At 40.2% G+C, this 22,999-nt stretch overlaps 2 protein-coding genes across 2 annotated transcripts; one reads left to right on the forward strand and one right to left on the reverse strand.

The window, feature by feature from the left end:
* Positions 1–93: 93 nt before the first annotated feature.
* LOC140319177 (lanC-like protein 3) lies at positions 94–7,225 on the reverse strand. Its single transcript, XM_072396774.1, has 5 exons — positions 6,569–7,225; positions 5,568–5,691; positions 4,463–4,660; positions 4,168–4,375; positions 94–3,053 (listed from the first exon to the last, which is right to left on the reverse strand). Exons 1-5 carry the CDS (start codon positions 7,100–7,102, stop codon positions 2,894–2,896), a joined length of 1,224 nt encoding a protein of 407 aa, XP_072252875.1. The 5' UTR covers positions 7,103–7,225; the 3' UTR covers positions 94–2,893.
* A 5,269-nt stretch (positions 7,226–12,494) lies between these two features.
* LOC140319294 (gastrin-releasing peptide receptor-like) lies at positions 12,495–18,299 on the forward strand. The gene is made up of 3 exons (XM_072396885.1): positions 12,495–12,910; positions 14,204–14,555; positions 17,985–18,299. Exons 1-3 carry the CDS (start codon positions 12,495–12,497, stop codon positions 18,297–18,299), a joined length of 1,083 nt encoding a protein of 360 aa, XP_072252986.1.
* The last annotated feature ends 4,700 nt before the right edge of the window (positions 18,300–22,999 follow it).

Here is a 22,999-nt window from a genome sequence, read left to right on the forward strand (position 1 = left end):
TATATAAAGTCTAATATTAATAAATCAGTGAAATTCCCGGCTAAAACAACCTGCCTTTTTATTTTCAATCTATTCAAGTCACTGTGGGAGAACAAACGTCCAGTTAAGCACGTCCCTAACAAGTTAGGGGTACATTAACTAATCAACATTGAAATTAAACTTCCCAAGGTGATTGAAACACAGTTATTCTTCATGTCAAAATAATTCCATATTGAAATATGCAAATTAAGCAGTTTCAAATTCTTATTATTACTTTTAAGGCGTATTTCGTACTGGTCCCTGAATATATCAATGAATGTTTCACCCATGTGACCTTGGAATTCTTCAGTGTGGCCCTGCTGGAGAACAGACCCTGTATGTATTTAAATGTACTAATATACGCACATTCGTGAAGAAATTCTCTCTCACATACCTATAAACAGCACTTTGAAAAGTTTGTTTCTGTCAGGTGACGTTATAGAGGAGTGTCTACAAGCCTTTTCAGAGAAAATAATACAATCAACCCGTTGTTTATTTATCCAGACACTTTATTAGTAATAATAATTCTGTAGATGTTTTCAACAGGTTGGACTGGCAGGCACAGATAGCACGGGGAAACTGCTTTGGTTTGCTGCTGTTTGCAGGCCCTTTCACCAGCATGAGCTACTTGTTCATAGCTGCTGGCCAAAGCATCCTCCAGTGTCCTTTTGACTCCATCATATGATCATATGCACACATTAGCTGTTTTTAAGGCCACATTATCACATTTAAGTAAAGACACCCATCACTGACTCTACCGGACATAACCGACTTGCAAAAAAAAAAAAAATCACCGCTTGAACAAACTGAACTGGAAGAGAAATGATTTCCATCACAACGATAACGCGTTTTGGTCTTTTGTTCTGTGTCATCACAAAGCGACGTCGAACAGGCTTTTAATTTTGTACACATGGTAAAACAAATCGCAACATATCACAAGTCCCAACACAGCAGCTTACGCATTTGGAAACATCAATAAACAGCTGTCACCACGGGTCAAACGGACGAGTCATAATGTTGCAAACAGAGTGAGACTATGCTAACAATAAACTGTAGTTATTTCCCCTCAGCAGTGACCAGCTGTACAGCGTTGCCCAGTATTTACGTTATATGTACAGCCCTAATTCCATATAAATTTGGGACACTGCGTAAAATGTGAATAAATGAGAAGGCAATGATTTGTAACTCTCATAAATCAATATTTTATCCATGATTGTCCACCGGGGTAAAACATTCTAAATCTGTTGATCTAATGGTTTAATCCACAGAGGACCAAACAGCCTGTATAAGTTAAAGGTTTACTCCAAATTTACCGGAGTTAAGTAACGTGATTTGCGTTCCCTCTGGGAGAATCAAATGGTAAATTAGGCACGGAACATTATAAGTCAACCTCAACATATTTTGTCTTTTGAGGTTTTGGTGATATCTTCAGGCCACTGAGGAGAATCAACTGATCCTCTAAATCTTTTATTGCCTTTGCTATTAGGTTGTTAAACTCAAACATAAGTAAATTCAAATGACATCTTTAATGACAGTATCTTACATGGAAACACGTGTAACAATGCCTATTTATGACCTGTTTTCATTGCTTTTTACGTGTGTTTACTTGATCATTTTCAGCCTGATTTGCTGTCCTCCCCTGACATAGAAGACCAAAGACTGCTGGGCAGCGAGAAGCTTATATCAGACAAGAATGGGTCGGCATTCCTCTCCCAAAGGTGCAGCAACTGGTTTCCTCAGTTCCCAGATGTTTACAGACTGTTGTAAAAAGATATATGATACACAGTGTTAAACACGACCCTGGCCTAACTTTTCTGAGACGTCGTCAAATTCAACATGAGCTGATCATTTTCTCATGAAAGAGCAAAATGTCTCCCTTTCAAAATGTGACATGTTTTCCATGGCTTATTGGGAATGAAAAATTGGTTTATGAGACTTGCAAGTCTTTGCCTTCTGTTTCTGTTCACATTTTTTTTTCACTGTTTTTGGAATTGAAGTTGTGTCATTTAAGATTGAGAGATAACGCCCCTAAAGACGTAAACTGACAGGTCTGCGTTTGGGGACGTCGAGCTGGTGAAGAGTGAACTTTAAAGGCATTATGTGAGTCTGGTTTTTCTCCTTTTTTGTGTGTGTGTGTGTGGGACTTGGGAGTGATTCCATTGAGTTTAAGCTGTCAGTAGTGCGCAGGCATGTTTCTGACCTGAGAGCGGCATCTTAGAAGGTTAAGCTGCAATTTCAACCAGGGTACCGCTTTTAAAAAGTCCCAGCACTTCAGAGAATGGTTTTCATAGTCTGCAAAAGGGTTTGGGAGATAGTAACAGTAAAAGCAGTTAAATGTTAGTGGAGCCATTGAGTTAGCTGTGCTCTGAGCACTTCTGCCCCATTAGTTTAGACCATTAAAAACAGTCATTAGCTCCTCCTGTTTGCATTCATGTACTGAAAGCTTTTACTGCATATCTTTTATGTTCAAGCAAACTTGATGTTCCTCTAGGAACTTTTGGAGTTATAGGAAGGTCTAAGCTATATTTATTAATAAATATCTCAGATCTATAAATCTATGTTAAGCCCCACCCACCCCTTAACTCTGCTGTGCCTCATTCCTTTACTTTAGCTGACGACACTGATCAGAATGAGTGTTGTTACAGTAAGTGCAATGAATCTGATGACGCCTGGAAGCTGCTCGTCCACACGAAAACATGACCTCGTTTCATCCGCAACTGACCTCAAATGTGATTCATTTTTTTCTAAACCCAAAACAAAACCGCCCTATCTACTGTTCTGATCACAGTATCCACCGTGGTTCTACAGCGTCCATCAGTCCAGCTCTCGATAGATGTCCGAGGGAAGGAGTGATGTCTGTTTAGCTCAGGTCCATTCACACAAAGACACTGAACAGAGGGAACTCTGACTGGTCCGGCTGCAGGAGGTCGACCAGGAAACAAACCGTGCCCGACAGGCCTTCGAACAGACTGTAGACACTGGTGACGGAGTGAGAGCCTGCCTTGAACTCCTCAGTGAAGATGAACTCTGCAAACCTGTGGGGAGTAGAGAAATACAGAGGATGCATACGTGAATGGATTACAAATGATTTCTTCAACTGATCACACTGATGTCTTATTCACATGTTTGAAAGGTATGTAAATCCCTAGAGGGACATTCTTTTACATCTTTACCTCAACTTTAAGCTTAAATTTTGTTCAGATATTAATGATGCAGCCTCTGTCTGCTGACAGAAAAAACCTAATGCACGTTCTCTCTCTTGAATGGTAAGGCCTGCTTTAGCGCTTTTTGTTCAGGTTTCCATCTCCAACGTGAAACTTTTATTAATTTTGCTAAGTCTGTGCTTGAGAGTGTCTATGCAACATTAATAACAAGCAGTTACAACCTGGACTCTAACTCTGTATATTTATTCAAATCATTCATCAGTCTGGATGCTCATAAAGTCTATCGGCATATTAGTATTAGAAAACGTAAAACCAATTTTAAGCATGGGCTGACTGAGATCTGGGATGAGTTTTTCTTTCTCAGAGTGAGTTACTTTTCATTGGTGGTGCTTTTTAACAACAACAAAGTAGGATCTCTATGAACAAGACGTCTATCTATGAGTAGGAAGAGTATGTAAGCAAGGGAAAACATGTGTAGTAGTACTAACTAATCATGTTAGGACCACCAGACTGAGTCCATTCCAGATTGTTAAAAATAAGTTTAAGAAAATCCCACATTACGGGGTTTTTAAAGATGAATTATACAACCTTAGGAAGCCACCGAGTGTCTATTTAGCTATATCTCAGTCCAAAACACACATAGTCCAGACATGAAAGTGAAACCAAACCTGGAGCTTTTAAATAAGCAGCTTATAGATATTTCTCCCTCAGAGCAGCGTGGACTCAAAGTGTCTCCTTTTTTTTGTATATTTAATCTTTAAGCCTAACTCTGATGTTCTTTTGGGATCAGTATTTTGCATCAGGGAACCATAAAAGCAACTAAATGTAATTCAGGACGAGCTACTTAATAGTTTTCTTGCATCTGAAGCTGAAGCAGCATTCTAATCATCTTGTGGGGGATCACATTCACTTTTTTTTAAAAACAATTTTGGTGTACTGCCTGTGGACCTCAGTCCAGTGGGGAACAGGCAGAGGGATTTCTTGCCTTTGAGCACGATAGATGTATTTTGAGTTGCCTGTGAGCCGATAAAGCAGGAGGAAGACGTAAGCGCTGCCTGCAACTCCGTGACAAATCCCAGGTCCTTTCTTCAGCAAACCTTTCTGCCACACGAGCTCTCCGCTGCGGATGCACGTGTCCAGATACTGAGGCTTATTATTGATCAGATAGGCTTTTGCAAACAGATACGCCACACCTGCACAAGAGGATGGAGACATGATTGTAAAATGGACACGCAGCAGTAGACGAGCGTGGCGATTTGCATAAGGAGCAACGAGTGTACCCGGGGCTCCGTGACACCAGTGCACCAGCTCATTTTCTCTCTCGATGATGGCCCCCAGCTCAGAGGGCCAGTTGCAGTTCTGCACTTGATTCATGAGGAACTCGACGCTCTGCCACACCAGGTCATTCTCCACCCCGCTGAGCATGTCCTGGTAACTCAGAAGCATCTGCAGCACTGACGACAGGCCATGGGCTGCACCTGACGGGAGGGATGGCCAAGGGGGTCACACGCACACCCACCAAACCAGGCATGCAGGGAAACACCATGCCAGGCACACATACAGACACAACCCAGAGGGTGCAAGCAGACATTCACAAAGGACAACTGCAAAACGTGTTTCGATTTCTTTTTTGACCTTTATATTCTTACTTGTGGCTCGCTATGCCTGCTTCACAGCTTTGACCAAGTTCTCATAAAACAGTGAAGTGGTAGTTGTGATGGCAAATTTCACACATCCAGAAAAAACAGCTAAAGAGAAGCTAAAGAGACCACTCCCCCCTCCACCCAAAAAAAGGCCCAGTCTTATCTGACTGGTTAGCGACCATGGCCTGATCACCTGCTTTGACATTGGCAGTGAATCATAACAAAGTGATCAAATTTGGATGCAATTCATTCGGTTACTGGACAGAGTCCTCTTACACACTGCTGAACACATGCAGAGAAAACACCACGTTAAGTTTCCTGCAGATCTGAGGAGTCTTGCTGTCGAGCAAATCAAACGAGAAAAACACCTCAGCGAGCAAATCTTTCAGGGCAAACTGTAGCACATGCAGAACCTCAACAGGGGCGTGTTCATGACACATTCAGATGTCTCAAGTTGCTATTCAGTTTCACTTCCTCATCACCCGCAATGTTGCATCCATGCAGAGGTGGCCAGCCGGGCTATGCTTACTATGAACTCTGTGCTGGTCTGAACGTTACTCAGGATCTCCAACCCTGATCGCTGTCTTCGTCCGGTGCAATCAAGGAAAGGACAGTTAGATTTACCCATTTTAAAACACATCACTGTTTTAGAGTCAAAGGACTAAGACAACAAGGACAGACATTCAACAAAGGGATGGAGCTACAGGAGTGAATCAACTTTGCATGCAGCTGGTGTTCTTACCAAGGTACTCTGTTCCATAGTATGAATACATGAGGGGGAAAGGCTTTCGCTTCCTCCTGGCGTATTGTTTTCCTGACTCGATGATGGCCTGGCAAATAGATTTGATTTGATCTTTGCTCAGAATCTGCGGAATGAAGGATAAACGAGGGTTTTATCTGCACTGCATTCATCAGCGAAAAAGTAAACACACCTCCGATAAAATCCACTGATTAAGAAGCCATTTAAGTATTTTCACCTTTTTCACTTAGACTTGAGCAAAACCCTCGATCCGATTGAAGCTATAGGTGAAGACATGCAGCATCAGACTGGCACAGCTATAACACTATAACAATACCTGTAACACGAACAAACTCAAGGACCGAGATTCACTTACAAGAATGAAAAGAATCATTGAGATTTGCTGCTCACATTACAGCACACAGAGATAAAAGTATAGTAACAGGGGTCTGCTCAGCTGCCTTCTTTGTGCTCGACATCAGCATCATTTTCAGAGTCGTAGTCGGCATCAAGTGACATCACTTCAGACAAATAATCTCCATCATAAACCACAAGAGGCATTGTGCAACTTTTCCCACATAATGCAGTGTCACCACCCAACACCTGCAAATATGTGTAAACTATAGATTGTCATTTCGGTGTTTTCTGGCCCTGCAGATTAGATGTACTGCATGCCTGACAAGTTACAACACACCCGAAATACAGAAAAGTGCCAAAAGTGGTCATCTGAAAACATGGCATCAGGGTTTGGATAATCAGAGTAAATTATGCTCTTCAGCAGATAACAGGCTGTTGCTTTGCGAGGCCCATCTTATGTCAATGTTTGCAAACAACAGTGATGAAGGTAAGACTAGTCTTTAAACGCATCATAAAACACGAACTTCACTTGGTTAAACATGTTATCTATTTAAAGGCTGATCCCTCATCTGGGTATATGCTTCTGTTTATTTGCAGGGCTGCTTTAAATCATTTGAAAGTGCGCCATCCTCCTTCAGGGAGCTCACCTCTATGCCAAGCTTCTGCTTGAGGACCAGGGCGGCACATAGGTACCCGGCCCGCCCCACAAACAGCTCATCCGAGCCGCACTCCAGAAAACTGATGGGCGAGCACACCTCCCACAGGTTACGAAACTTGGTCAGCGGCTTCACGAAGTCACCCAAGCCCATGGATTTGTATATCATCGCGGCCACCGCGTAAATACCCGCCCCGCCGAGCAGGAAGGCGGCACGCATGTTTTTGTCCGGCTCCGCATCCACGTATTTGACCGACGCGTCGATGATCTGCTTGGCCGTCTTCAGGTAGACTTCCCGGTAATCGGAGAACAGCGGGCACTCGCTGACATGATACAGCATGTAAGCCACCCCGGCCGGCCCATCGTACAGCCCTCCGTCGCAGTCGCTGAGGTCAATGGGGACCTTTTTGAGGATTTTATCGACGGTGGAGACGATGGCGGGAACGATGGCCTCGGCGCCCTGGCCCGGGAGCAGCGCACCTTTGTAGTCGGAGAAGCGGTTGGCAAAGCAGCGGGTGTTTTCCATCACCGATTGAAGGACGCCAGAAACAGCACGCCGTACAGGGCTACACTGATGACGCAGATCTGTGATCTCCTCAAGGTATCCAAGGATGAGGGAGGAAAAACTCTTGGATCACTCATCCCATCCCTTCAGGCCGCAGCTGATTGGATGTGAGCAGTGATGGACCAGCAGCATATTGGCTGATGGGACCTGCAGCTCGTCAGCCTCCAGCAGCTGCACCATCACAGAGACAGAGAGAAGTGGATGGTGTTTAATATGGCTGCGAAAGAGCTGTTTGTTACTTAAAGCAAATCTGTATAAACCATATCATTTTAAAGACATTTTTATGACGCAGGTGGGCACCTTAACCAACTGCGATGAAGTGAATAATTTAAAATGAAATCTAACCATCTAATACTGATTGTTACAACACAGTAAACGTAAATGAACCAGAAATTATAATCACAATAAGCCTAAAGGATTTAGCTTGTGAAACATTTTTTTTTCGTCTTTGGTCCTATATCTTGTCAGAGTTAACTTTTTAAAGCCACGCTACATAAACTGGTAACTACCCACTTCATGACACACTCCAGCTATCCATCCCTCAAAAGTTAATCCTCATAATTGTTTTTTTTTCGAAGTATATGCCATGAAAAACATCTCTTTCACATAAAATGACTTTGGCTCTAGTCTACTTTTACGTTTTTTTTATTCAGATAATGATAATACAAATAGTTAAGTGTAGCCTATATAAATAATACGTCCTAACCCCCTGCTCCATAATTAGGAAATGTCAGCGAAGGGAACTTCTTCCCCTAAAAATATTCCTCTAATGACAAAACTCTTTGATATTCAGCACTTTTTCCTTACGTTAATGCTGCTGTGATTACTTTAACAGTGAAAATGCAACGTGAACGTTCGTTCCACAGTTTGGCAAACCAAGCTAAAGTTAGCTTAGCAAAAATAAAAAATAAAAATTAAGTTAGCTTAGCTTGCTAATCGGCTGATCTCAAGTAGCAATAGCTGTTTAAGTAATGATAATAAAGAATTTCCAAAGAGTTTTCAACATTGTTGTTAGAGATAATGTAACTTCTTAAATCACTTTAATTACAATGAAAAAATGTAAAATGTTAAACAAGGTTTCTTTACTGTCTTTACTGGTAGCAGTTGTACTTGCTTTCAGCTGCTATAGCAACATAATGTTAAACTCAAACCAAAACACAAAACCTTTAATTTCCAGGAAACATTTATAGTAGTTTTTGGGGTTGAGTCCGAGTTTTTATTTCAAGTCTCACATCAACAATTAACAATGGTGACATTCATATTTCCACATTTTATCATCAGGTGGCGACAAAATCCCATAAACTGAACTGGCTGCTGTCCATGGTACCGGTTTTTTTTTTTCCGAACAGAGGATGCAAAAATAGTTTAATCAAAGGGGTTGGCGGTTGAGTTCAAATTCTGTCGAACAGTTACAAAGGAGACACAAAGTGACTCCAAATACACTTTTTTTTTTAAAAGGAAGAAAATTTCCGATAATATCCATGACAAGAAAATTACCAAAAAAAAAGGTTTAATACGAAAAGGCTACAAAGAGATGGGCCAATCGAAAAAAGTAAAAACAAAACAAAATAACATCAAAACAATCACATTAATGCACATAAGACAGGAGGGGAAAAAAGAATCACCACAAAAAGACAATAGACATCATAGACAATCATGCACAAATGCCAAGTGATGACAAACCAACACATTTCACATGTCATTTTTGGATATTAATAATTAAAAAAATAAAAATAAATAAAAAAGCCTAACTCAATTCAAACCCACAAGGTTGAATATTTCAAAATATGTGTTCTACAATGTATTCTAAAAACCAACATTATGGATGCTGTTAGCACTTTTCTTTACACAGATTTATGATCAGGCAGTACAGAACTTTTTTTAGATTGTTACTTTACGTCAATCTATAATTATATCTGTAACAGGCAGTAGAAAACAAGCTCACTCGTGAACTTTTAAGGTTTTGATATGTTACTTAAAATACCTTTGTAACCCTTGTTTTTGGTTTCATTAAAATGTACACGTGCATACACACACACAAAGTAAGATTTTCTAATGAGCTTTTTTCAATGAAATAACTGATTTTTGAATAGTTTTCTGTGATGGCTTGTATGCTGTGCTTTTGAAATGATTTCTGCTGGTAATTCTGACACTTTTTTTGTTTCTGTTATGATACATAACCATGGCAACAGGAAAGCTGTTTACATATGCTGCTGATTGACCTTTCCAAAGCCCAAGTAATGCCTAGCACCCAGGGATGTCAAACCCCGGTCCTTGAGGGCCGCTGTCCTGCAGGTTTTAGATGTTTCCCTGCTTCAGCACACCTGATTCAGATTAAATGGATCTCTTCAAACGATTGTTACATTCTGCACAAACCAGCTAATGAAGCCTCAATCTGAATCAGGTGCGTTTGACAGCCCTGGCCTAGAATAAGACCCCAAATTCAGTTCTGTTGAAGAGGAGACACCTAGGATGCAGAACAGGAACAAAATGGAGAGAAAAGAAGGTCATCATGGGAGGTTTGAGATCACTGGCAGACAAAATGGACAAACCTGGACCCCTGACATGAGGACTGTCAGGAAGGTATCATTGTTTTTGGGGTTTTTTCTCTGCACCTCAGATGTTGAACTGCTGGTTGTGAGTTTCCGTCCATGTTTTCTACTGAGAGAGTTCATCTATGCTACCTGCTGACAATGTGTGTGACAGCAGTATCAGCTAAGTTGCTGCCAAGCTACAATAAAAAAAACACCTCAATCCATTGATGATAATCTCTGATCTCTCTCAAAAATGATTTCCTTTTGCTGATTAATAGAATATTATTGAATTAAATGGAATAATCTCAAGAAAAATAAAGCAAGCTATATTCCCTACTAAGAAACATCAAACTTTCAGAAGTTACAGGTGACAAATACCGCTTATATTCATTAAACCTTTATCCCACTGTGTGCCATTTCCAAGATCCTCCACCTGGTTATCTGGCTGAGATTTTGATAGTCAGAGACGCTTTGAACATTTTCATTTGAAACAGTCCCATTTGAAAAAGCAGTGATAAAGAAAAGATAATAAATGCCATGGTGATATGAAGCAAAGGTCATTTTATGAATATGAAACTAATTACATTTTTCAATGCTAAATGCAGTTTCTCTAGAATGAAGCAAAGTACTATGAAGAAAGCAGTGAGTGAGTGAGTGAGAGGAGGATGGAGAAGACGCCGTTCAGAGCTCCAGTTCTAGTTATCACTGAAAATACCAGGCGTGGAATCAGCATGGTGTCTGCAGTGTGTTGCTGTTTGCGGTTACAGATAAAAAGTCTGGTTCAAGTTACTTTGAAGACCATCTTCCCTCAGACTCACACTCTGTACAAGGGTGAAATATTGAGAATTGCCTCAGCTGCAGTCAATTTGTACTTACCATGCAATTTTTGGTTAAAGTTCTCAGATGCGGACAACTGAAGAGTCTGGAAAATTAAAATGGTTTAAGTTATGCTCAGAGAACCATATTTTCATCGGTCTTATCTGCTGCAGCGATATAAGAAAACTCAATTTGCATTTATATGAGAAAATGATTTGGGGCTCAACTGGACCCATCTGATGCCGCAGAAAATAATGCCTCTGCTTGTCTCCAGTGTGAAATACATGCCCCTCGAACCATTTGTGGGTGAAAAGTTGAGTTGAGACTAAAGGCAAACAGATAAGTTTGAGGGTCTGACCTTTACTTCCATGACGATGAAGATGGAGATGAAGAATCTCACAAAAGCACCATTGAGTGTAAAGCAGTAGAATTCAGCGGTGACACAGTTGGTTTCAACAGCAAGAAACAACTCAGTTTTTCTCCCCCTTCATTACGGATGAAATGGAGTAAGTTGATGCTATACACAGTGAAGATTCTCCAGCAAATCTATACTGAAAGGAGTTTTTCACGTTTCTCTTAAATCAGTCTTTATGTTGATGATATTTCTGTCCACCTTCCTGTAAAGACGCATCTGTTCCAATGACACGATTGTTCGGGGTAAATATGCACTCTGAAGCAGAGCTGGGGTCATTGCAAGGCTTCTTCAGTCTGACTTTGCCAACTCCTGTGGATATGGTCCACAATAACAGTCTGATTTGATAGAAAATGACAACAACTACAAGGCACATATTCATGAAACTTGGTTTGGAGGTAAAGCATGGGCGTCGGCAAGGATCCATATGTTTAATTCATTCATTTTGTAAACCTGCTTCAGGTCACAGGGAGGCTGAAGAATATCAGAGCTGTTACGGACATGCTAATGTTATATTAAGATCAACGTAAACATATACAACATACACTTATTCTTTAATCATCAATTGGAGCTTGACATTTGTTGAACTTGGCATTCGACCCAGCCTTATCTATTGCATAGAATTACAGATTTAAGAGTGGAAGAGAAGAATGCTCCAGTGGCTGAAAGTGACTTACATGCATGCCAAATAAAATCTTTCAATGTTGAATCCAAAAATGTTTGTTGGAATATTGGGACAAAATAACAGCTGAAACTCTTCATTTCTTGATATCCTCAATGCCAGAACATTTCTTTATGTGTCATAAAAAGGAATGCGAACATTACAAAGTAGTAAAAGCTTTATCGTACCAACTTTTTTTGGACTGTGTTGCAGGTCTGAAAGTACTATAAACGATTAAAAGAAATAGATAAAAAGAACATTAGATACCTTGGGTTGCTACAGTCAAGTAAATAAATGTCAGAGTAAAAGAACAAATCACTATTTTGTCTTTGTTAACATTTACCACACTGTCTTGACTTTCTCTGAGCTGGTGTTGCATTATTTCTATTTGACAGTTTTTCTGACCCCGTTTCCAAGGATATCTGTTCAGAAAACCGTGTTGGTCAGAACTAAACTGGATTTATTTTCTGCACACAGTTATTACTATTCATGTTTAAGCATGTGCAGCAAAAGTACTCAATTGTGACTGAATTCTTTCTTTTCATATTACCAAATATGTCAGGCTGAATTTGGACGAAATGTGTGTAAAACTCCATTGTATTCCCACTTCTTAAAGATAATTTTGAGTTCTATCTGAATATTTGTCTCAGTGTAAAAATCATAAAGCGTTGGTAACGAAGTGAAACAGCACGATAAATAAGCAACAACACACTCAGCTTTGGAAAGTCATATGGTTTTAACTACAGTGAAGATGCAGGAGAAATTATGTTTGGTCGTATCAGTCTAGAATTGAGCCCAATCTTCTCTTGATTCAGCCCGTGGTGCGTAAAGTGACGCACGCGCCTGCAGGAGGGCACATACTTTATAAAGCAGACAGAAAAGACATCAGGACGCATTGGACTGGCCATCTGTGTCCTTCGCAGACTTGATATGTCCCTGGAGGATCAGTTCATTTTAACCCCGGAGGACAGCAGTGTTTTACACCTCAATGTCTCCAGAGGATTCTGGGAGTCCCCCACGGAGCAGCACCAGTACAGCATCTGGCTCCCCGGCATGGGGATCGCGGCCGTCTACGGAATCATTATCATCGTGGGTCTTGTAGGAAATGTCACCTTAATGAAGACCTGTCTGCTGGTGAAGTCCATGCGCACCGTGCCCAATTTGTTCCTGTCCAGTCTGGCTCTGGGGGACGTGTTGCTGCTGGTGACCTGCGCGCCGGTGGATGCGAGCCGCTACCTGGTGGACGAGTGGCTCTTTGGCCGCGTTGGTTGCAAACTGATCCCGTTCATCCAGCTCACCTCGGTGGGAGTCTCCGTGTTCACCCTCACTGCGCTCTCCGCTGACCGGTACCTGTCACACATTCAGGCGGACGCTGCTTTCAAATCCCCTTTTTCATCTGGATTTATTTCCTGTCTTAGATTCGCGCAAAGCCCAAGATAGGTTACAATAAAGTGATGTTAGTCCTTTGTAATAATATAAATTACATTTCTATTAAGGCAAATTCCAGGAAACACACACAACCTAAACTGTTCTAATATATCCATAATAAAAGGTTTAAATACTGACTGTGAGTCAGTAATCAGGGTGTTTTTTTGTCGACATAGTCAAACTTAACCACAATTAGATTAATAGCATTGAAACAGCCTTATATGTCCATAAAGATTGTGTAAATACACTTTTTTATTACGTTGTATTGACAGAAAACAATGGCTTGGCAATTTATAGAAAAAAAAGCCAGTAAAAATGTGTATTTACTTAATTTAACAATAGTTTCTGTATCTCTTATTACACAGTGTGACACACAACTAAATGAATGACTATTTGGACCACGCTGTTTGTGCTAAAAATGGTTTAACTTGCTTTGTATTGCTTTCACTTAAAAGCAATAAAAACCTATTATCTATTTTTTTTCCTCAAAAAAAGAAGAGTGAGGGGTGTACTTTATTCTGAACAAACGCAAAGTTTGAACGTTTTATCAATCGTATTTCTTTAGTATTAATATTTGCTCGATAAGGAACCAAAAACGATGAGGAACCAAGATAATCTAGATTTATCTTTCAGACTATCCCCTATCTGCTGGAAATTGTTTGATGACTCTAAAATGCAGACATTTAATTCTTATATAGGCTGTTTTGCTGGTGTGCTATTAGCTCTTTGACAAACAGAGGTTACAGATGCAGCTTTCGGTGTGGAAATATAGGGCTGAAAATGTTTTTGATGTTCTTAATATTTCCTGAGTTTTTGACATCATGTAGCTTTCCATGGACAAAACATATAGTGCCAAAGAGGGAACATCCCTTTCGATCCAGGAAATAGCTCAGTAACCAGCTATTTTTCATTATTTTGCCATTTTAGATAGATTTATTCACCAGCAGTTGTGACTGATCAGACACTCACCAAGCACAGCTCACATCACCTTCTGTTTTCATTCAAAGCCTGCTTCAATTTCCTTTGTTGTACAATTTACTTTCAAAAACTAATTTCTTTCATCAAAGGTTTGTTCTGATAAACTGATCCCATGAAATCAGTGTTAAGACGATAAAACATCTTCCTCTATTTGATTAATATTCCGTGCTCAGTATATATAGTAAGGTGATATCTTCAGGACTCAATATACACGGCTTTTCCTCCCCCCACAGGTACAAAGCTATCGTCAAACCGCTGGACATCCATAGGTCGAGTGCCAAACTCAGCATCAGTTTACGTGCAGGGGCGATCTGGCTGCTGTCTGGGACTCTGGCCGTCCCTGAAGCCGTCTTCTCTGACCTGCACACCTTCACCACCAGCCACACCAATGAGACCTTTGTGACCTGTGCGCCTTACCCCCATGCTGGGGATCTGCATCCAAAGATCCACTCCACCGCCTCCTTCCTCATCTTCTACATCATCCCACTCCTCATCATCTCTGTTTACTACTGCTTCATCGCTCGCAGTCTGGTGAGGAGCTCTGCAGACATCCCTGCTGAGGGACAACTGCACCTCCACAAACAGGTGCGGATCTGGACTGCACTGTTCGTTCATGTCATTTTAAAATGGCCTCTTTATACTTTTGGACAGCATTGGTCCTCATGCACACCTGCCCTTCATCTTCTACATGCTTCCCTGCTTTAACACATCAGATTCAGCTTGTCAGCTCTTCATTAAGCTCTACAAAAGATTGAAAATGAAGCATTCATTTCAATCAGGTGTGTCTGAGCAGGGAAATATTTCAAATATAGAAACACTGCTTTTGTCCGACAAATAAAGCAATAGATTGATTTATTTCTTCGTTGACAAGCCAGTCTGCTTGGCTCTGTCAGCCTGGCTCTGTCAAAACCCTAATTACTAAGTCGTAAAAAGAATGTATTTTAGATCCAACCACGATTATCTTTTCACGCTAACTAAGTCATTTAACCCTAACCAACTGCTTAAACCCAACCAGGAAATGAAGACAGTGTTTTTGTAAAGGGCTTTTATCTTACTGATGGAACGTATGTTGGTCTGGACCTCACGTTATGAGGATTCCACAGAGATCCCCCTGAGGTTCTGAACTGAGGCTGCAGAGTTTGTGCTTTAGGAAGATTAAGATCAGAGGTTTCTTCCTGTTAAAAGGGAGTCGTTCCTTTCCACAGTCGCCACAGGCACGCTCAGGACGGGAGATTGGACTGAAGACAAGTTTCGGTGCAATCTGTTGGTTTCCTTAGCTAGGATATTAATTTTTTTAATTAGCTCTATATGAATTAATTGGATTATGATTACAATGAATTGAATTCCAATTGGCTTGAATTGGACTATATTACTTAAGTGCCTTGAGATGACAATTGTTGTAATCTGGCGCTATATAAATAAAATTGAATTGAATTGAATTGAATTAAAGGTGTGTCATGTAGCTTTCAGAGTTTAAAACATTTTTAAAGAGTTGTTATTCAGTAAAGATTTATTTTATTTCAATGTTTATTGTTTTGTTTTGCAGAGATATCTGCTGTGATTAGTTCACTGGCTAGCTAGACAGACTTGTAACACTCTCTGTTCTCTCAGCTGAAGCTAATAAATTGCTTTAGTGTGCAGGCCGCCTTTAATTCACCATGGAATGGAAAAAAGCAGTACTATGAGAGGTTGTGTTTTTCCAAAGTTGTAAATCAGGTTGATTGACAGGTGGTGTATGCATGATAATGACTAATGATGGCTGAAGCTTCTGACAACTCTCGGAGAGCAGTATTAAGGGTATAGAGATAAGGTTTTGTTTAAACATGCACAGACCTGTTGATGCTCTCACACATTACATACACACAGTCTCTTCTTCTCGGCTCAGTGGACAGAAGGCCTGGTCCCAGAACTGAGATTGTGCAACTTCTTTAAAAAATCATTGAACTGAGGATGGCTGTCTGATCATTTCAATGTGGTAGCAGTGTCTCACACTGGTAAAAACACATCTCTCCTCTGACCACATGTAAAAGTAATTAAAGAAAGCTGAGCAAAGGATCAAAGAGGATCCAGACAGACAACAGTTACCCTTTAAATGCAAAAAGGACCAAAAGTTCTCAGGTGCCAGCCAGTGAAATGTAAATATTTACTGTTTTGATTATGTTTTATATGTTAATCACATTGGATTTGTGAGTGTTGCTTTTGACTGTTCATTTGAAACGAAATGAACAAGTTCCTTTATGAAAACGTGTAATCACAGGGTACTGTGACCGTAACTGTTCCAGAGGTTTTCTTTGTTTTTTTGTTGTCAGGTTGCCCTGCAGCTTTTTTCAAGAAGTCACAGCCAAACCACAAACTTCACACACTTGTCTTTGAACAGATTTAAAAAGATGAGCCGATATGTTTTCTTTGGTAAGCTTTAAGGAGCTGCAAGGCAGATTCTGTCACTCTTGACAGAGCGGGGCTACCTTTTCCTTTTCTTTTCATTCTTAATGCTTAGCTATGCTACGACACCGCCATAGTACTTATATATAACAGGTGAAATGTCATTTAAGTGTTTAGGTAAGCACTTCATGTCACGATCGGTGGTGAGGTAGGACCCAGATGCAGTTCTTTAAGTTCACAAAAAAGGTTTATTCCAAACAAAACAGGGAGCAAAAGGCAAGAACAGACAGCGCGGCAGAGCCGGATTAAAAAATACTTAACGTTAACAAAAACCATGACTATGAAAAACAGAACAAGACTATAATTAACTGTGACTATGACGAGACTATGATAACAAAACTATGGCTATGAATAACTACTGTGGCTATGAGGCAGGAAACCAGATTTCTCTTTCAATGGCTGTGGCATGAAGGATTGGTAAGGATTATGCAATGGGTGAAAGGAAACCAGGAGACTAAATACTGTGGAGGGAGTGATCAGTGAATGCGGTGCAGCTGTGAACAATAAAGCAGGTGACATGAGTGAAACTAGGTGGCAGGGGAAGAACATATCCTGAAAACAAGACTATTAAAACATAAACTGTGACATGAACATAAACTGTGACACTTCAAGCCATCTTATTGCCATTTAATACCCATAGACTTCATGTGGAAGGAGATGATCAAAATTTTGGTTTGCTGCGCTGTCAGGCAAAGTAATTCATCTGCAGACGATAGAAATTAAATTCTTAGTCCTAGATAATCATAAGAATTTTAAATATAGTAAGCAGGTCATGCCAGTTTTAGGAGGGGGTTGTTCATCTCTGCACAACATATGTCAGACTGCACAATGTCTAATCATATGCAAAAGGCCAAAGAAACAAAATGATAACATGCAAAATGACATGAAATCTGCTGTATTTATGCATTGTTTCGTGAGACCAGTTTGCTTAACGCTGCGTTGATACTTGCTCTGGATGTCATACACGTTGATTTTACAATGCATGTAGCCGTGTTTCCCAACCTCAAGGAGAGAGCCCACAAGGGACTGCGTTACAAGTCTAAGGAATCTATAGATTATTAGGATAAAAAAAGAAAGGAATGCTCATTAATGTTGTCTTTTAAAGACTAAAATGTTTACATATTCCCAGCAGCTGGTTGTCTTCAGTGCTGATGATGATCACGGGATATGACTGAAGGCTCAAGAATAGCTTCTAAATTGACCTTGAAGAGTACTTGCTGCTATAAATGTGTTAACTCTGACTCTGTGTGTGAGTGAGTGAACAAGAGGCCAACAATGAATAGCTAACAGCATGTTTTCTGTCAAGATGAAGGGTAGATTCACCAATCAAGTTTTATAAATCAAAGACTTTCCTCTAATATGCTTTTTAGAATGTGAATTAGTAGTTCATTTTGTCTCTGACACACATTTGATTATAACCTGAAAAAAAAGTCAAATACTAATTAGCAGCAGAGTACAAGGAGGCTGATTGGATTGTCCTTGAGTAGATATTTGATCACAAAATTGAAAATGTGCACCCGAAGACAGCAGATGTGGAATTTAATTTCTCCTCCCTCCCTCCTCTCCTGTCAGATCAAGTCCAGGAAGCGTCTGGCCAAAACTGTCCTGGTGTTTGTCGGCTTGTTCGCCATCTGCTGGCTCCCCAGTCACGTGATCTATCTGTACCGCTCCTACCACTACGACCAGGTGGACACGTCGCTGGGTCACTTCATCGCCAGCGTGTGCGCTCGCATCTTGGCCTTCACCAACTCCTGCGTGAACCCGTTTGCTCTGTACCTGATGAGCAAGAGCTTCAGCAAACACTTCAACAAGCAGCTGCTGTGCTGCAGCTCGCCCAGACAGCTGCACAGCCAGAGTAGTGCAAGTACAAATGTAACCACTGTCTGAAGGAATCTGAGTTTACTCTGACTCGCTATTTGGGCTTTTGCAGCCCTCTCCTGCTTTTAATTTCAGTGAACACATTGGAAGATGATTTCGAAGTGCTTGTTGCTAAAAGTTCAGTTGAAAGCACAAGAAGGGGACCATCTTTTGAAACAAATTCATGACTGAAAGATGAAGGTAGTTCTGTAGCTGCATGTCAAAAACACTGCTCTGGTTCAGATGCATGAGGCTCCATTTGGGCCAAAAATATGTTCACATTGTTGCACTGCTACTTGTGACAAAACCAAAGTGCCGAAGAAAATCGCTAACTTGACGAAACATTTGACTGCGTCAATTCACGTTTAGTTCGAACTTCTGTAGTCTTCTTGGACTCAGGCTGTGGTCTGACTTTGTCTGTATTATTTTAATCCTCGTGTCATCCTGATGTGTCATTTGACCATGTGGTGATGAACATTGTTTTGCAAACAAGACTGAAACTGAGAAAATGTAAAACTTACATAAATGGCTCAATAAATAATGATATACCAACAATTTATAAAAAATATAACGTCAAAAACGTATTTAGGCAATAATGACAAAATGTCAAGTATAAATACAAGTATAAACAGTATACAATTCAAAATTGCAGATGGAAATGCATAAATGAAATGTATATGTGGAGAACATAAGGTTCAGAAATGATTACATCTATAAATGACAAAAAACCCCACAATTATTTAATCAATAACATGCATAATTAAATTAAATACCTGAATGAATATCTTTTTGGAAATAAGTCGGAGGGCTATGCATAAGAACGAATAATACAATGATATAAACAAAGAGTGAAATAAATAAATATAGAATATATTTTCAACACTGAGAAACAAGACAACAAGGTCGGACAGAGAGTCCAGAAGACGACGGAAGTTTGGACAAAACATGAACCGACACTTGAACTGGCTCACATAGAGTCTCATACATCTGAATATCTTTGCTTGTGTTCATTTCTCCCTGACGCCTTAGTGTACTATTAAAAAAGGTCACGTGCGGTTGTACAACCTAAAGGCATTACGATTTGTGTGTCATCTACGGATTGTGAAAATGAATGAAGCTGAAGTGTTCTCAGTGTTCTTTATCGTGTAAAGTTTTTATCTGCAGGAGTGATTTTTCTCTCCTTTTTCTTTTACATCACCCTGTGTGGAGCAGTGCTTTTTGTCTGACATTTAAAAGTACGATGGCTGTAACGTATTCAAGCTCCACACCATGAGCCTCTTTGCTCTGTGCACTGAGAATTTATCGCGAAACATTTACTTAGTTTCAAAATGTTAAAAGAATGGTGAAGTATCACTCAGTGTTTACACAGTGATGTATAATGTGAGGAAGTTAATGATGTGTGTCGGATTGTTGTACATATGAATCCTTGCAGCTATTTGTTGTTTTGTAATAAAGTGTAATGTAACACATCTGAAGTCTTGTTTCAGGTTGATATTAATTGATAGGGCAGGAACTAAATGATTTTAGTAGTGACGGTTCTAACCTAACGGCTGTTTAGATAAGACTGAATTATTGTCTTAATGTAAAACTACGGCAGCCGAGAGAGGTCATGTTTTAAAATGTTGACATTATCTTGTGCTCTCGAGATACCAAAGCTCATTTTGTGGTGGTAAGGGGCTAATACTGTATTTTCAAGATGACAAGTTCAGATATTTTGTTAGTTCGAGTTGAGTTAAGTTAGTTTTCTCATCACAGCAAAACAGCAGGATCAGCTGAGGGGCATCCACTGGCTGAAGTGCAGCTTAGTTAGATAGACTCTTATCTCTGCCCACGGATGCCACTGTCTGTGCTCAGGCACGAAAATTCCCTTGACTAAGAGCAGTCAACAGAATTACACACGCATGTCTTGACTTAACGTTCCAGATCCTCCCCAACTGTCACAACAGCGATCATGAACAATAAGAGTAGGTGATAACACAGAAACAACCCTCATTTTCAAGCTCACCAAATTCCCTTGTGATCTCGATAAAAACACCAAATGCATACATCTTCTTATTTCCTTTGTAAACAGTCTACTGTATGTTGTGTTCTCAAAACAAAGAGTGAAAACAAGAAAATGTAACTTTTTATTATCATTAAAAGTAAGCTTTGTCATCTCAAGATAATGGCATCAAAGTGAATAATTGCAGGCAAGGCCATTCTATGCTTAGCTGCTCATCTACCAAATACAATAAGGTGACACAAAAAGGTGACTTTTGGATTAAAAATAAGATAAGCAGTGTTGGCCATGGCAGTGAAGGTCAGTCTGTCCACAGTTTAGGTCAAGACTAATGAGCAGTGAGTTCAGAAAGTTTTCAAATCTTTCTTACATTTTGTTTTGTGAAGAAAGTGTTGTCCCTTCTAGGCTACTGTAGAAAGATGAAGGTGCAACCTGTTGGAGGAGGAGGGCAAAGTGTCACATTCTTGCATAAATATCGCTCAGTCGATGGCTACAAAAACTCAACAAAGGAAACCACATTATGCCAGTGCATCACCCCAGAAGTTACACACTTGAACTTTAAAGCATTTTTGGCCGCAGTGACAGCCTTTCGTCTGTTGGGGAAGGATCTTTCTTTGACAGTTTTCCTCATTCTTCTTGGCAGACATGTTTAATCTCAGCCAGTCTGGATGGGTAGCCACGGTGCATGTTTTCAGGTCTTTTCGAAGTGTCCCGACAAACACTCCAGGGTTTTCTTGGTGTTACACTTTATCCCATTCCGTATGAAACCTAAACCTGCTTCCATCTTTGCCTCTGTTATCAGTAGCCTCTGTTATCAGTAGCCTCTTTTATCAATAGCCTCTTTTATCAGTAGCCTCTGTTATCAGTAGTCTATCTGGGCTCAGTTGAACAGACCTTTTTAGCTTGGGAGGGTTCCATATTGTGAGATTAATTTCCTGATTGGAAGCTGCGATAAGAGCTGAATGATTCACTAAATTCTCAGGAAATGAGCTTCAGTGATTCTTTTAACATTTCCTTTATGAAAGCAAACAATATTGCTCTGTCTCGTTTTTCCTTGCAGCTGCAACATCAGAGCGATGGAGTCACACTCACTGTGATCCATTTAGATATGAAGACAGAAGGCAGGAGAGCAAGCTGTGTGAGCGGCCTGTGATAGCATCTTTCACTTTTGGGGCTTTTTCTTTCCTCTTTTTTCAATTACCAACCTTGATAATAAACTTATATTTCCTGTTTTATACTATTATACTAATTTCATAAATATAGAATATGATCTCAGTGATATGACACGATAAGAACATTTGCATTTGCACAACAGCAGGTGAAATTGATTCCCAATCAGTGTTGCTTCCTAACTGATTTCACAGGTCTGATTGACTTGGAGTTTCCTTGTGTTGTTTAGGCGTTCCCTTTATTTTTTTTGAGCCGTGTATAATGTTCAAATTACAGAAATTTGAGGAAAACCTGGGTTGTTTTTTTTATTTTATTTTTTTTATTTCTATTGTAAGCGAACATCTATTGAATAGCTTAGTGTTTCTTAACAAAGCGCCCACACCTGTGAAGATGGCATGAGAAAAGCTAGAAAAACCTGAATTGATTTGTCACTGAGGGAAGTCTTTCCTCAGGCGGAGAGCAGCACATCTGAATGGAGCTATAAACTGGTTTGCGTTCAGTGTTTTTTAGCAGTAAAAATGAAATGCAATAAGTGACTGGACCCTCTTCTTCTAACCTCAGTGTGACACCACTGTGAAGAATGTGCAACAACTTTCAACTGGTTTCGCCACGCCAACAACAGCCAGGCTCTTGACTTTTTGTTTTAAAAATATTACAGCGAATAACTGACGATGAGCTGCATGAAATTCACGAGCATCCACAAACAACACAACAGGAACATGTAAGTCTGTCTTTCACACGTTTTCTTGAGGCTCTGGTTCGTTTTCCCTGTTTAGCCGAGACCCTTCAATTTAGATTGGCTCAAACTCCATGTTTCACGTCTCTGCAGAGGTGACCTTTCCGGGTGACATTTGGAAATTAATTCCCCTTGAGCAACACTAGTCACGGAGGCCGTTTTCCTGGAAGTGTCTCTTTGGTTGTTTGTTTTCTTTCTCTCGTCTACTTGATATTATCTCTGTCACATCCCTGGTATAGTTGCAATGACAAAACCTCAGATAATCTGTTTGAACAATGAGGAGCACCAAACTGCACCGTCTCTGCATAGGTGATATGATGCGATATGATTGGATTTTATTCAAAACATTTATTCTCCCAACCCCAACACAAATCAAATGAGACAGAAGGAATTCTATTAATTGTGTCACTTGTTCAAACCATACTCCTCCTGAAGGGAGGACTTGATAGCTGCTTGTTACTGAATAAACGCTGCTGTCTCGCAGCAGGACCTGACTCGCAAACATTTCTTAATAACTTCAACAGTTCCTCATTTCAGAATGGCTGTCACATTTTTTGTTTTTCTAAATTCCACTTGTGGCCTGTGCAGTCTGAAATGTTTATGCAACCTAACGGTACAGCCTGACTGCAGCAGCTAACTTTCTCCCAGCAAAAAAAACAGAAAAACAGAACAATTCTTTTTGTCAGCACCAACAATTGCATCATCACTATTTAGTCATTTAAATCGTAGCCTGTGGTGGAAACACAGTAACCAGCAGCTAGATTTCAACCTCTAATACAAAATGGCGGCACATCTGTCCAGTTGTGGCTCATTTGCACCAGTTTC

The sequence above is a fragment of the Leuresthes tenuis genome, unplaced genomic scaffold (assembly GCF_036924035.1).
Source record: "Leuresthes tenuis unplaced genomic scaffold, fLeuTen1.0.hap1 SCAF_12, whole genome shotgun sequence".
Lineage (NCBI taxonomy): Eukaryota > Metazoa > Chordata > Actinopteri > Atheriniformes > Atherinopsidae > Leuresthes > Leuresthes tenuis.